The sequence below is a fragment of the Toxorhynchites rutilus genome, chromosome 3 (genome assembly GCF_029784135.1).
Source record: "Toxorhynchites rutilus septentrionalis strain SRP chromosome 3, ASM2978413v1, whole genome shotgun sequence".
Lineage (NCBI taxonomy): Eukaryota > Metazoa > Arthropoda > Insecta > Diptera > Culicidae > Toxorhynchites > Toxorhynchites rutilus.
In genome coordinates this window covers 18,793,181-18,808,058 of record NC_073746.1, presented here as the reverse complement: position 1 = coordinate 18,808,058, position 14,878 = coordinate 18,793,181, and the positions used below count along the sequence as shown (strand labels likewise).

Genomic DNA, 14,878 nt, shown 5'->3' with positions numbered 1-14,878 from the left:
ATCCTGATTGATGGATATTCAATCAAGGGAACTTCCGCCGTCTCAAATTCAATTTAACGAATGACATTAATCGAAAAGACTAACCTCATTCTACCGTCATGTCGCTTAAAATTTTCCCACCATAATTGACGCTAATACGTCAGAAGAAAAACAAAATCCCAGGTGTGTCATTTTATATAGACGTAACTTTCTTACTGAGTTTCTGGGTAATCTTAGGTTCAGTCGAGCATGCTCAAGTGGAAGTTTACATATCACTCTACAATTGATTGATCGTTTGGGATTTGTGGCCTAGGTTTTATTCTACGAAATTTCCACTTTTTTTTTTCTTTTGGTAATAAAATGTCAATGCTCAGTTAATTTAAAAGAAATGAAAACTTTTCTAATGATTGGCACACATGTAGTTTGCAAAGTGTTACTCGCAACACCGATCCAGAGAGGAACCAAAACTTTTTCGTTTTAGTTCTTCCATCGAATGATGACGTTTGTAACAGTTTGACTGAAATGTTCATAAGGTTGACGTCTAGATGGCGCCTCTTGCAAAAATCTACTTGACTATCACAAAGCACCATCTTTCAATGGATACGTATAAAATTTTGACGGCAATCGGTCGATTAGTTTGTGAGTTAAGGCATTGAGAGTGAATCCGAATTTCGTGTATTGATAAAGCATTGCCTATTGATGGAAAAAAATACAGTGCAATCCAAAGCATGGCTTGACAAACGTTATCCGGACTCTGCTCCAGCTATTGCAACTGTGGAATATTGGTGATGATGGCGATGACGAAGTGATCACTGAAACTGAGGCCTATTTTGAGGAAAAACCGAAAGAGTACTATAAAAATGGTATCGAGAAGTTGCAAGATCGCTATAATCGATATATCGTCCTCGAAGGCAATTATGTTGAATAATAAAATTGAATTTTTCGAAAAAAAATTGTTTTACTGTGTTACTTTATAAATATTTCAGACGAACTGTTAATTCTCTATGTACCATTCATCGCTTTGTATTCGTCTGTTCAACGGTGATTCACGATTCACGAAAAAGATAATGCGGTGTTGTCCATTGTTAGATACAGATCGGATGTAGGATCAATAGGCCTAGTTCCTCGCTTCGTTTATTCATTGAACTTCTCGGATTTCTTTTCACTGTGTATAATCGAGTCTTGTATATAATCGAGTTCAAAAAATTATTTTTATTTTTTTGTTTACATTTTTTATGCATATATTTTTTCCTTTATTGAATATGAAAGAATAATTTATTTTTCGATTCATCCCCCTTAAAGTCAGGAAAAACCTTTCTCACATGAAAAAATGAGTTTATTCAGAATCTCTCAGGAGGTCGATAGACGATCATATTTTATGAAAAAAATAATCTTCTACGCATATGTTCAAATATCAACAATGTCAGAGTTACAGAACTTTTTCCTATGTTTCGTACTATGTTGCCTTGAACTGGCTCTACATTAAAAAGTACGCTACGTAAGATGATTCTGTGGCTTTCATTCGAAAGATGAGAAAATTTAGTACAGGATATAGTAGTGGAACATCTAAATTAGTGGAATTAAATAACATTTTGGGAGTCAAATACTTTAAAATTAGTTTTTTTTATGTGTTATTATTAATTTTATCCCAAAAATTCATATTGAACTTGACTGTTTCTATCAATCAGATTAACCCTTTCCCGGACAACATCGAGTCTCACTCGTGGTATACTTGTAAAACATAGGGCGCTAGAACTCTCAGCAGAGCTTAAAGCTCTCTAATCACTCGACAATTTGTTCTTTGACACCCAACTTCTATCTTTCTTTCGCTGCTAAATAGATATAAAACAATTCTTGGTGAAAATTCAAGCAAAATCTTCAAAATTGCTGCAAAATCGATATAAAACAATTCTTGGTGAGAATTCAAGCAAAATCTTCAAAATTCACGATTTTTACCACTGTACTTATAATAGCCACTCAAATTTCACCTCAACATTGAAAGGTTACGTTTTTTCTTGAAATGAGTCATATTTGAAACATAAAAAAAAATCTTTTTCAACTATATATAATCGAGTCCAAAAATTAGAGGAAGTGCGAGGTTCGAAATTTTAAGTGATTTTTTAAATGATGTAACTTCATGAAAAATCAACGCATATCGATGAGATGTGCATCATTTTGCAGCTACAACTTTCAGATATCAGAATATTTTCGTACATATTTTTATCTTGGTAGGTGTAGTGGGCAACAATATCGGGAAGAAATGAAAAATCGATTTTTCCTTGTTTTTTCAAGAATATTCTGGACTAACACAGTTTTTTTAGCTAGCCAACTCAGCAGCTAATCCGATTAACCCTATCAACCAGCTTTTATTTGGTTCCTAGAACGTTCCCGTAGGACCTCCCCACACAGAGATATGTCAGTTTGAATGAAAAATTACCCCTTCTTTTTTGATGATCAATAATTCAATGATCAACCATCGCACCGCAAATCGCAAGGCAGTTTTGAAAACTGCAATGAATTCTGCAAAAGGATAATTTGTTGCTTTGGCGAAAAAAAATTATTTAAATTTTTTGCATCGATTTCAAAAAAGTACCAAAAACAAGATTTTTATAGTGCTTTACAAAATCCACTGTAATTCTGCAAATATTGCCGTAAGTTCTAATGTTTGCAGGTAAATTTTTAACCTAGTGTATTCCCTAAACATCTGTGAAAGTTTCATATTAATACGTTCAGCCGTTATTTATAGCCGATTTTACAAAGTTTGGAGTAAGTTAGAGGAGCATATAATCGCAAATCGTACCAGAAGTACAAAGTCCTACGCGATTCTCAGAATGAACGATCCGTAACTTTCTTTTTCATGTGTTCTTAGGTACAAATATTGTAAGGAATGATAATACCAATAAAAGGAAGATATTTTTAAGTTCTGTATGAAGAAAAAAAAACAAATATTAAAGCTTTAAATTTCAAATAAAATACATTCAGAATATTGAACCGTTGTAGGGAAAGAACACTAAAAAAGAATAATATACCGAACTGTGATAAAACACTTGTTTTTTTTTTTAAATGAAGAAAAATAATATAAGATTGACATGAATATTATCGAGGTTTATAATTTTTTGTGGTAAAGATAAGCTTTAAACGTTGTGGGATCAGAAAATAGTAAATCTGCGAGATACTGACAGCGACTGATACTATCACAAACGACGTTTACTATTGAGGTTTAGGAAACCGTACCAGAATGGGCGATATTCTGCAGACTAGAAATTCAAAAACTACCTGGAGCAGTTGTTATCCGGAGTACGAAGTAAAGTCGCGACGGTAAACGTCCCAAGGAACGATTTCGGAGGCGATTCGATGGGATGTATGATAAACACATGCGATATGGTTCAAGAGTTCAATATAACTAGTTTTATTGTATTGCACATAAAGAGTTCAATGACAATTTTCAATGAAAAAAGATAGCTATTATTTTTATAGGATATGATCGATTGGTGATGGATCGTCCATAAATTTTTCACCACCAGAAGTTCTGGCCTAAATATTTCTGAATGAGCGAAATAATGCGAAAGTTTTTTGTCAAAGAATCAACCCTAAACATCAGACGAAAAGACTCACCCCACTGCCCAAAACAACAATCGGAATTCTTTACCCCATTTGAGTCTGCTGCAAGCAACTACCCACTATTAAAACGGCCATAATGATCGACCCAAATGGTCCGTTCACAAGGATGAAAACATCAACACAAGAGGTTCATTATTTCGTCACTTCCCGAGATTCTGTTTCAAGTGTCCACCACCAACGCCACCCAAAACCTTGATCCCTCAGAGAGATCGAATCTGCGATTCTCGCGAGCACGGGGGTGGAGACGGCTGGGGGCTCACCGAAATTGAATTTCGACTCACTTATTTTCTCCTAACGATATGCAAAACATCAATAACAATGAAAATCGTTTATGACTATGGGTTTGTGTCGTAGAAACACGTCGACCGTGGACGGGAGGAGGGGGAGAACAACGTCGACGCGACAATTTCCACAAAAAAAAATCAACGAGACACATTCATGAAGAGACAGAATAACAACAACAAAAAAACAGCAGCAGCAAGATGATTGTTATTATTTTTATTGCTGTTTGTTGCTTTTACCGTTGAGGTTTGGCTTGATTTCCCATTTCCACGGGGTGGGTTGGGGTGGTAAGAACAGTGGACCTGAAGTGTGCATCGTTTGTTATGATTATTTGATATTGCGCTGGTGTTTTTTTCGCTACTCCTTTTCGTTGGGATCGGGGGTATGAATCGACCTCCGCCGCGCTAACTGCAAATGTATTCATAGTAAATTCGTGAAAATGTATATTTTATTTTTCATGAGAATGTAGTCATTAACGAGGGTGGCGCGCACGAATGCTCGCGAGACAGAGTCGACGAGGTGCAGCACAAGTGGTTCTGTTTTATTACGATTTGGAACCGATTCGAAATTTGTGAGTTCTTCTCAAACCAGTAAATGAACGAATGATTATCGCTAAGCGCTTTCGTATTTCGCTTGAATCTCGACGGTTCCTGGAAATCAAATGAAAAAGTGAAGAATCGTGCTTTAATAACCATCACGCCAGCGCCTCTCGGTTCACCTGAAATAATTAAATATTGATGGGCGAATTAAAATTATGTTGAAATCAGCCTCAAGCTGGGGTAATCCGGGTAAAATCGGATTCAGCCCCAAAAGTAAACGGCCTCTGGCGGGGTTCACCATTTTAAGCACCCGATTATCATTTAATTACGCATCAGCGCAGTGAATGGTTATGTCCCTTTGCAGACATAAAAATACAAACTCAAAAAAATTAACATCGATAGCAGGCAGTTTGTTGCGCGGGACTGCGTCCCATGTTTACCTATCTCCACGTAAACACCCTCCCCCCCAACTTCTAGCGGAAAAAAATGTCACAATACCGTCAGCAGAAGCAGCAGTGTCCAATTTACTCTTAATTTTCCCCCCACGAAATTAAACGCTTCCTGTGGATGGTCACATTTTTCAATTAGCAAAATCAATTTCCAAATTGCTGCGCGCATAGCGACAGAGCTATTTGTGCTCCCTCTCTTTTCCACACAGACATGGTCGTTCGTGATGTTTTCCAGCATATTATGGCACACAGTTGGACTGCCGCTAAATAAAATTTATGAACTCAACAATGGCTGTCTAAATTGTCATGTTTCGTCTACACCACAGCACACAACAGCAGCGGCAGCAGCAGTTCGTTTTTTCACGCCGAAACAGGGCGTTCGCCAGATGGCGCGCACAACGCAGCATATCAGACAAAATCCATTAAATTAATATCAAAATAAATAATAGATACGACGTCTGGCGCTCGCGTATAATGACAGTTGAGTAGCAAGTGGATAGGAAAAGTCAGTGGAAAAAAACAGAGAGCCGAATCAGCGGCAAATGTGCAGAATACTGAAGAAGACCAAATAAATGAAAGGGGCCACCACCCCCACTACATGTGACCAATGATAGTGGTAGGGAGTTGGGGAAGCGATGTCCCCAGAGGGGAATGACAACTTTTTTCACTCGGAGAAAACTAAATCTATTACTGTCGAAGTGATACGAAAAGAATAAGGAGTTGGTAATAAATAAGGATTCATTAACGATCAAACGCATTTTTTCCCATTCGAAATGGCATTATTGGATTGTATTTTTGTATCCAGAATATAACTTAAAAGAATGTAATGGTTGTCTTTGCATATTCCTCTCAAGGTCGAATAGTCTGTGCACATGTGATCGAAATCAAGACATTGATTTGTTTGTACCAATCGATTGAGTCACAGCGATTTTCAAGGATAAAACACCTCACAGCGTGTTTATATTACATGTAAAAAATAGTAAGTATATAAGTGTAGCGGCAGATTGGAAATGTTGCAAAAGTGTAACGGTAATGGTAAGAAAAAATATTCGGTAAAAATAACAATAACAACATTAATATCAATCAACATCCCATCTTTGACGTATTTTAACGTAGTTCCGCCTTTTTCATTTCTATATTAGTGTGTAAGTTAAAGGTTTCAAAAACGAGAGCGTTACGACGGAACAACAAGGTTTTGAACGTTAATACTTCCTTTTCAACAACAACAACGAAATGGTATGATAACCACTTCATTCGAAATATAAATCGTCTGTCTACGCGTTATATGCTTGTTACTTTTTGATCCAAAAACTTGATTGCCAAAAAATTGCTAGAAAAATTGCTCCGGACTAGAGGCGAATGAACTGAGATGGTTAAAACTTCTTTAATACAAAGACGAAAGCGAAAACGAATCATGCATCAGTTTCTATTTTGCTTGCGAATGCATTTTAAGAATTTTGTACAAAGTAAGCTTAGTCCAGAACTCAATCAGAAGAGAAATAATCACCAAGCTTCTCAAGTATAAATGAAATTGATAAATTTCCTAATTTATATTTATTTTTTGCAAAAAGTTATAACCTACCCCTAGTTTTTTATTTTGAAAATTATTAAAGCACACTACCCAAAATACGAATACATTTCATCTAAATTGCTAAAGTATTTTGAACTAAACTGGGATACATCGAAGGGCCCGCGGATAGTTTTGAAAAATATTTTTTTTTTGAAACATAGTACTTTAAAGACATTTAAAAACAAACATGTATAAAACAAACAAACAGTTCCGCAGTTGGTTTATAAGTGGAAAGTGTCTAACTTTGAAAAATCATTCCGGAGGTCCAATAGTATGTTTTAAATGAAAATCGAAGTGCGATGCTGTTTGCAGCTTCGAATCCAAGATGAAACTCGATAAATTCTACATATCGTCGATTTTCATACCGGCTGGTGGAGAGTGCTTGTGTATTTTTTGCGTCATACGCAATTTTGTTGCCAAAAGTATATTGAAGCTGGCATAGTTCTGTGTACTAAAAATGTGGAACAATAATGGCGGCGGAACAAATACATTATCGTTTGTGATCCAGTGTGTGTCTAATCAGAAAAAAAATCGTCGCGATAGCGATAGCATTAGTTGTGCAAGTACACCACGACTGAGATTCGATGTTGTACGCGGATGGGTCAATACAAAGAAAAAAATGTTATGTTAATGATGCATGCATTGTGCAATGTTATTTGATATAACGTATAAAATGCGACAGAGCTGCCCCGTGTATTGTTCTCGAGAGGGCAAAAATTAATAAGAAACCACGCAAGTCATCGGCCTTTTTCAGAGCGACCAAGACCATCTACTGAAAGTCGATTCTAAAATTTTAATGTATTCTAAAACGATATTCGAATTGTTTTTTCCCCTGTTGGGTGTGAACCACTGCGTCCATTATTTTGAACTATTGTGGTATACCCCTTTTTTATACTACACTTCAAGCTTATGCTAATCAGGAATAATCTACGACTTATTGATGAAGAAGTAGACTGAAAGCTATAGCGAGATAGGTGCTAATCAGGAATAATCTGTTTGATAAAATTTATAATCCTGATCGGCGACGCAGAGTGTATGGTCCCAGAACAAAAATCTCTGTGGCTATGGGAAACTGGCCAACAGTTTTTCAGGCAGAAATAACTGCAATAATAGAATGTTTAAATGTCTGGCTCAAAAGAAAATATAGACATGCTAACATCTGCATATTCTCAGACAGTCAAGCGGCACCTATAGCTCTAAATGCTTTTGAATGCTCTTCAAAAATTGTCTGGGAATGCATTTCCCTTTTACGGCAATTAAGTCAGATATGTTCGGTACAATTGTACTGGATTCCTGGCCATTGCGGTATAGAGGACAACGAGCGAGCAGATGAACTTACCAGGAACGGCTCAAACCTACCATTAACTGGTCCAGAACTATTCTGTGGATTTTATGACTGTGTGTTGAAAAGTGAGCTGAATAAATGGGAAGAGCGGGAAGTGACAGCCAATTGGATGGCCGCAAAACTTAAACAGGCGAAAAAATGTATTACGCCGAGTATTAAAATTACTCAACAGCTGCTAAGCCTTAGTAAGAAATACTTCAGCACATTCACTGGTCTTGTAACAGGACACTGCCCGAGTAAATACCATCTGTAAAACACAGGTTTAGCACAAGATGATATTTGTCGCTTTTGTAATGCCGAAAGCGAAACCTAGGAACATTTGTTCTGTAGCTGCGGAGCTCTAACTAGAAGCAGACTTCAACACCTTGATAAAGATCGTATATACTTATCTCCAATGGAATTTAAAATATCGTAGTCTCTCTTCAATAAATACAATAGTGTCTTGGGCACAATCCCCTACCATTTTTATTTATTTCCTGATATCCAAGAGTCAATTGGGTGTCGGTTTTATGAAGAATGTATTTGCTTTTTATTAAATTTTGACCACATTCAGTAACCATACAAACATGTAGTTCATAGTTTATGGTTGAAGAAAAATCAGTGAAATCAGAGAAAAATGAATTCACGGTGGAGAAGTTCCACTTAAAAGGGAAGGGGAAAATAAAGGCATTCGGGAAAATATGAGAATTACCTTCAATAATTCCTCATCCATGCTACAAATGTGATATAATTTTAAAAAACTATTTTGAATTTTTCTTTCTTCTGAAATTGTCTACCTGTCCTATGCACAGTTTGAACAGGCGGACGAGACGCCACTGAAAAACAGTTCCCACCACTGCATGTGTTATGAAATAGCATTTTCAACATTCTCAAAAACATAATTCCCTCCCATTCAATATATTAGGCTGTCAAAAAAGTCCTGCGGTATTTTTTTTTTGAATTTTCATTTGTTCATAAAATTAGTTACAATCATCTGTTTTAAGTCAAATATGCGCCGTTTTGTTCGATGACTTGTTCCCAACGAGATGCCAACTTCATAATACCCCTGTTATAGAAGCTCGCTTCCTTATTGGCAAAAAACTCGGATAGCCAATTTTCACAGGCCTCTTTTGTGGCTATCTTCTGACTACCTAGCTCGTTCGCCATGGACAAAAACAGGTAGTAGTCATTTGGTGCAAGGTCCGGACTATACGGCGGATGCAAAAGAACCTCCCATCCAAGCTCCCGGAGCTTCTGGCGCGTCCCCAAAGAAGTGTGTGGCCTGGCGTTGTCCTGATGGAAGACAATGCGGCCTCTGTTTATCAAAGATGGCCTCTTCTTCATGGGTGCTACCTTCAAGCGGTCCAGTTGTTGGCAGTACAGGTCCGAGTTTGAGCGTTTGGCCATAGGGAAGCAGCTCATAATAGATTATTCCTTGACAATCCCACCAAACACACAGCAGAACCTTCCTGGCCGTTAATGAGGGCTTGGCCACCGTCTGAGCCGCTTCAGCGGGATTCGACCACGACCGTTTGCACTTCACGTTGTCGTAAGTGACCCACTTTTCATCGCCAGTCACCATCCGCTTCAGAAACGGGTCGATTTTGTTGCGATTCAGCAGCGATTCACATGCGTCGATACGGTCAAAGATGTTTTTTTGCGTCAACGTGTGTGGCACCCATACATCGAGCTTCTTTGTGAATCCAAGCTTCTTCAAATGGTTAATAACGGTTTGATGACTTTCAGCGATTTTGTCGCAATTTTCGACGACAGGCTTTCCGGAGCGTGGCGCATCTTCGACGACCTCTACACCAGAACGAAAACGTTGAAACCATCGTTGTGCGGTGGAAATGGAAACTGTATCGGGTCCATAAACTGCACAAATTTTATTGGCAGCTTGAGGTGCATTTTTGCCTTTGTCATAGTAGTACTGTAAAATATGTCGGATTTTCTCTTTATTTTGCTCCATATTTTCGACACTATAACTCACGAACGACTTAACCAAACAAAACGCTGTCAAGGACTATACTATAGCGCGCAAAAATACCTTTCCAACAAGCTATAGTATGACTCGATACAATGAATACAACTAGAACTACGCGCTTACAACGACACCTCGCGGAAATACCGCAGGACTTTTTTGACAGCCTAATATATACAGCATCTTTCGCAGAACGGAAATAGAAAATCCGAATATAGATGTTGTGGCGGTGAAAGCGATAGAAAACCGCAGTGGAACGAATTTTCATCTTCAATCCCAACCACAGAATAAAACTCTCACCGTTGGAAAATGCATTCTTCACATCCGGTTTTCAATGAACCATCACCAATAAGCTCAAAAACATTTCAAAGCTCAGGGATGGCAGAAAACTTGTAAAAATAATAAATAAAAAATTCGAAATTAAATCTCAGCTTTAACATATGGTGTTGGCTAAACTCCAGAGTGGAACTAACAACTGAAAAGAGAGAGAGAGGAGAGAGAGAGGCGAGAGAGAGAGGAGAGAGAGAGAGAGGGGAGAGAGAGAGAGGGGAGAGAGAGGGGAGAGAGAGGGGAGAGAGAGAGAGGGGAGAGAGAGAGAGAGGGGAGAGAGAGAGAGAGGGGAGAGAGAGAGAGAGGAGAGAGAGAGAGAGGGGAGAGAGAGAGAGGGGAGAGAGAGAGGGGAGAGAGAGAGGGGAGAGAGAGGGGAGAGACATGGGAGAGAGGGGAGTGAGAGAGACATGAGAGAGAGAGGGGAGAGAGAGAGGGGAGAGAGAGAGGGGAGAGAGAGAGACATGGGAGAGAGAGAGGGGAGAGAGAGAGACATGGGAGAGAGAGAGAGAGAGGGGAGGAAGAGAGAGGGGAGAGAGAGAGACATGGGAGAGAGAGAGGGGAGAGAGAGAGACATGGGAGAGAGAGAGGGGAGAGAGAGAGACATGGGAGAGAGAGAGGGGAGAGAGAGAGACATGGGAGAGAGAGAGGGGAGAGAGAGAGACATGGGAGAGAGAGAGGGGAGAGAGAGAGACATGGGAGAGAGAGAGGGGAGAGAGAGACATGGGAGAGAGAGAGGGGAGAGAGAGGGAGAGAGAGGGGAGAGAGAGGGAGAGAGAGGGGAGAGAGAGGGGAGAGAGAGGGAGAGAGAGAGGGGAGAGAGAGGAGAGAGAGGGGAGAGAGAGGGGAGAGCGAGGAGGATAGCGAGAGAGAGGGGAGAGCGAAGGGGAAAGTGAGAGTGAGAATGAGTGAGAGTGAGTAAGGGAATGAAAGTGAGTGAGTGAGAATGAGAGTGAGAGTGAGAATAATAATGAGAATGAAAGTGAGAGTGATAATGAGAGGATGTGAGATTGAGACAATGTGAGAAATAATAATTGAGACAGTGAGAGTAATAATAATAGAACAGTGCCGCAAATATTCACGTTCACAACATTCAAATACGACGAATTTCAGCCTGCCTTGTATTTATAACCTACTGCTCAAGCGAGAGTCGATAAATATGGAACAGTAATATCAAGGAACACCTGTGGAATGAACAGCAACATCAGCTTGCCATGAAGTTAGTTTTTCATTTACATCTTCATTTTTGGTTATGATATTCGTAACGTCGAAATTGAAGATCATTGCGTTTTAGTGAAAATCAAAGCATAAAATTCAACGTTAATCAATTGAGAGAGCAATCGATATCACAAAATTCTTGTTTTTGGCGACTTCGGCAATGGAATATATAGTATAACTCTTGCTATGTTTTATGAATCTACTCCCGATTGGCCGAGAATGTCATACACCCCCAATTAGATGGGCAATGGATGACAATAACAGACGAGCGGAAACGAACATAATCTTGTTTTGATTTCCGGATTTATGATTCTGGCTCTAAATGATCAGCAATGATATAAAACCCCTACGATATGGGTATTGGATGAAATGGCTTCAACAGCAGAAGTCGAATAGTTTATTCCGACGCCATTTTGGAAAAGAAGATGATGGCTTCCGGTTCATTGAAAAAAAAGCGAGTTGGCAGTTGTAAAAGAGCATAGAAAGCGGAAACGGAAACGGACCGTACCTCCCACGCTAAAGCTAACGAGTTCAATTCTCACTCTCGATATTCTTCCAAAAATGGAAGTAAAGTGATGAACCAGAAAAAAAGTGTTGAAAGTCACTATCATACAGTATGAAAAAGGAACGGAACGCTCAACGCCGTTCAACGCTAAACCTCACTCAGCCGCTCAACACCGCACAATGGTTAACGCTCAACGAAAACTAATGTTGCCGGATTCGCGGTTCTTTCTTTTTTTCTAAATTTGGAAATCAAACATGTTTTCAATAAAAATTCACTGCAAGCGATGAAGATCAACTCAACGTTCGTGATAATCACCTGAAATTATTGACAGTTATGAAAGTGTCTGAATGTAGGCTTTGTGAAATTCGTTCATGTTGTTTTCGTTCAATATACCAGACGAAATTAACGCGTCACGACTCTTGTGTTATACTCATTATAACATATATGGTGTTGAGCGTCAACAGAAGAGAATTCATCCGACATTGGGAAAAAGCTAATTCCTTCATTCATGAATAAATTTTGATAATTTGTGACACTGCAATAGAATGAGAATGAGAGAGTGAGAGAATGAGAGAATAAAAGAGTAAGAGAATGAGATAATCAGAGAATGAGAGGGTGAGAGAATGAGAAAGACAGATAATGAAAAAGAAAGGGAGATAGGGAGAAATGAATCAAGCTTCAATCAACAGTACAAAGGGAAACATCATGACATCGTCTTCTGGTTGAAATTATTCATTAACTATACTAAAGCAGCAACAAAATAATGTATTATAGGCTACGTTTGTGAGTTCTTCGATATAACGTACAATTCGATACAACGTACAAATTTGAAAATGAAACGTACGTTATATCGAAGTTACTCAGTAGTTTGATTTGTCTTTTTATCAAGAATAGACCGACACCTGACGTATGAATGGTAATGGCAATAAGAAAACCGCCGCATTTGGAGTGGAGAGAACCCTCGTACCGTTGTCGAAACATTGTTTCATTAAGAAAAAGTCACTGTTAGGTGCGCTTAATGGACTGGTGGAATAATCGACCCGTGTCCCTTGAATAACGATGTCGACCAGAATCTAACAGAACTTAACTGCTACAGAGCAATGACATCGGTTTTATTTTTTGTACAATAATACCATTAATGTGGTAGATCCGTGGTTTCAATTGAGTTTCAAAAACTTATTGAGAGAAACATTCGGCGATAGAATATTTTTGCATAATGGAAAATTGGCCTCCGGAATTCATGAATTTAAGCAGATCATGCAATTGATCTTTTTTTTTTGATGTTATGTGAAGTCTCTGGTCTATGTTAATAACTGGTATAACGTATAACGTAAACGATTGACGCTTTGGAAGACAACTTTTTCCACGTTATGACAGCGCAGGCACATCGCCATTATTGTTTTTTTGTTTGTTGGGTTGAAGACGTTTTTAATACAGTTTTGACTCAATAGCTTCTTATTAATGTTCATGACAGTGATTTGATATAATGAAATATAAAAAAACAAAAAAAAAACAAAATATTGTTGAATTTTCAAGTTCTGTGAGAGTTCAGGTTGATAACATCACAAACAATTAACACAACATCAAATATGCCCCCAACACCAAATGAGGCCCGGTCTGAGCGGATGAGTGGTAAACCGAGGAACGCAAAAAAGTGATAAATAAATATTATTTTTCAAGCCAACGTTGTGTAAGATGTGCGAACACTATATTTCTTGGTCATAAATCATGTCGGCAGCACTTTCGTGACTAGTGAGCAGAATTCTACCCTCACTATCACCACACAGCTCGTGTTCGGAACTATTCCACATTTCTCTAACGCTTTTGTTGCTACCAGTGGAAGGAGATGGGGAGGAAAATTATGGACCCCCGCCGCACAAACCTCTGCTGCGGGTGAAAAGCAGTCAATTAGCACAAACCCGTTAGTGCGCGTGCCACCCTTTGATTAATAGTAATCTCTTCGGATTCCATCAAACGATGAATTAGGTGGCGCACCAGTATTTAAACTGTCGACACAATCACAAATTACATACTGCATAGCTTAGTGTAACGCAATAGGCCAGCGATCGGAATATTTTTCGCGCCCGAGCGATAATTTATTAATCCAATAACGATTGAGCGCGCTAAAAATCGGCGGAAAATGAAGGATCCATAAAATAGGGAACCGAGCACCAAACTAATTTGAATCGCAAATGCGATGAGGTGCTAAAATGCTATTGGTATATCCCACGGCAGCGACTTGCCGGAGGATTATTTTTCCGCACGCACTTCACGCCGATTGTAGAAAATTTGGGTTCGATATTGGAGAGAATTGTAAATCGATGTGGGATTTGAGCCAATGGGGGGAATATCTCGTGTGTCTTACCTTGATTGCTCCGATCGCCGCCTGTTTGGTTGCGAACGTGACAAAGGCACAGCCTTTGCTCTGCCCGGACGGATCCCGCAGTACCGTGCATTCCTCGATCATTCCGTGACCGGAGAACAGTTGCCTCACATCGTTCTCATTGTACTTTTTACTCAGCATTCCAACGAACAGCTTTCGTTCTGAAATGAAATCGAAGGAAAGGAAAGAATTATTAACGATTCGAGTGACTATCATCGGTTGTGAATCCGGTCTCGATTATATTCGCGAGCTGCATCTGGCAGCGAGCTCGGGGATGGTCATTGCGGAGACTTACTCCCAGACCACAACATCGGTACACCGTGATAGTAAGAGACCATGTTACGTTCTTATTAACAATCGAAACCTGAGATTTTCCAACTCGCCATCTAATGTGAAACCAGGAAAACCGAGTGGCGCACAGATCGTAGTGCGGTGGGTGAAGAGAGTAGCCTTGAGTTTACAGTAAAAAGCTTCTAAAGCCCTCGAAATATCCTTCCATTTTCTCCTGCAGCTTCTGCAGGACAGCAGCCCAAAATTTACTCCCCACCACTCATTTGTGGGGGTTGGGGGGAATGGAGGAAAGACGACATGCGGTGATAACGAAGCGAAGCTATCCTGGTAATCCGACGATACATAGACAACCGACCAGAAATCCTTGTAAACACTTGTACCGCCCATCTTCCCGGCGTTATCATATTGC

At 39.2% G+C, this 14,878-nt stretch overlaps 1 protein-coding gene across 6 annotated transcripts in view; it reads right to left on the bottom strand.

The window, feature by feature from the left end:
* LOC129776205 (CUGBP Elav-like family member 2) overlaps positions 1–14,878 on the bottom strand; it is an 852,400-nt gene that overhangs the window by 47,700 nt on the left and 789,822 nt on the right. For all 6 annotated transcript variants that reach the window (XM_055781709.1, XM_055781708.1, XM_055781712.1 and 3 more), the window contains one exon: positions 14,161–14,339. In XM_055781709.1, coding sequence (XP_055637684.1) covers positions 14,161–14,339 — 179 coding nt within the window. The remainder of the gene's footprint in view (positions 1–14,160; positions 14,340–14,878) is intronic.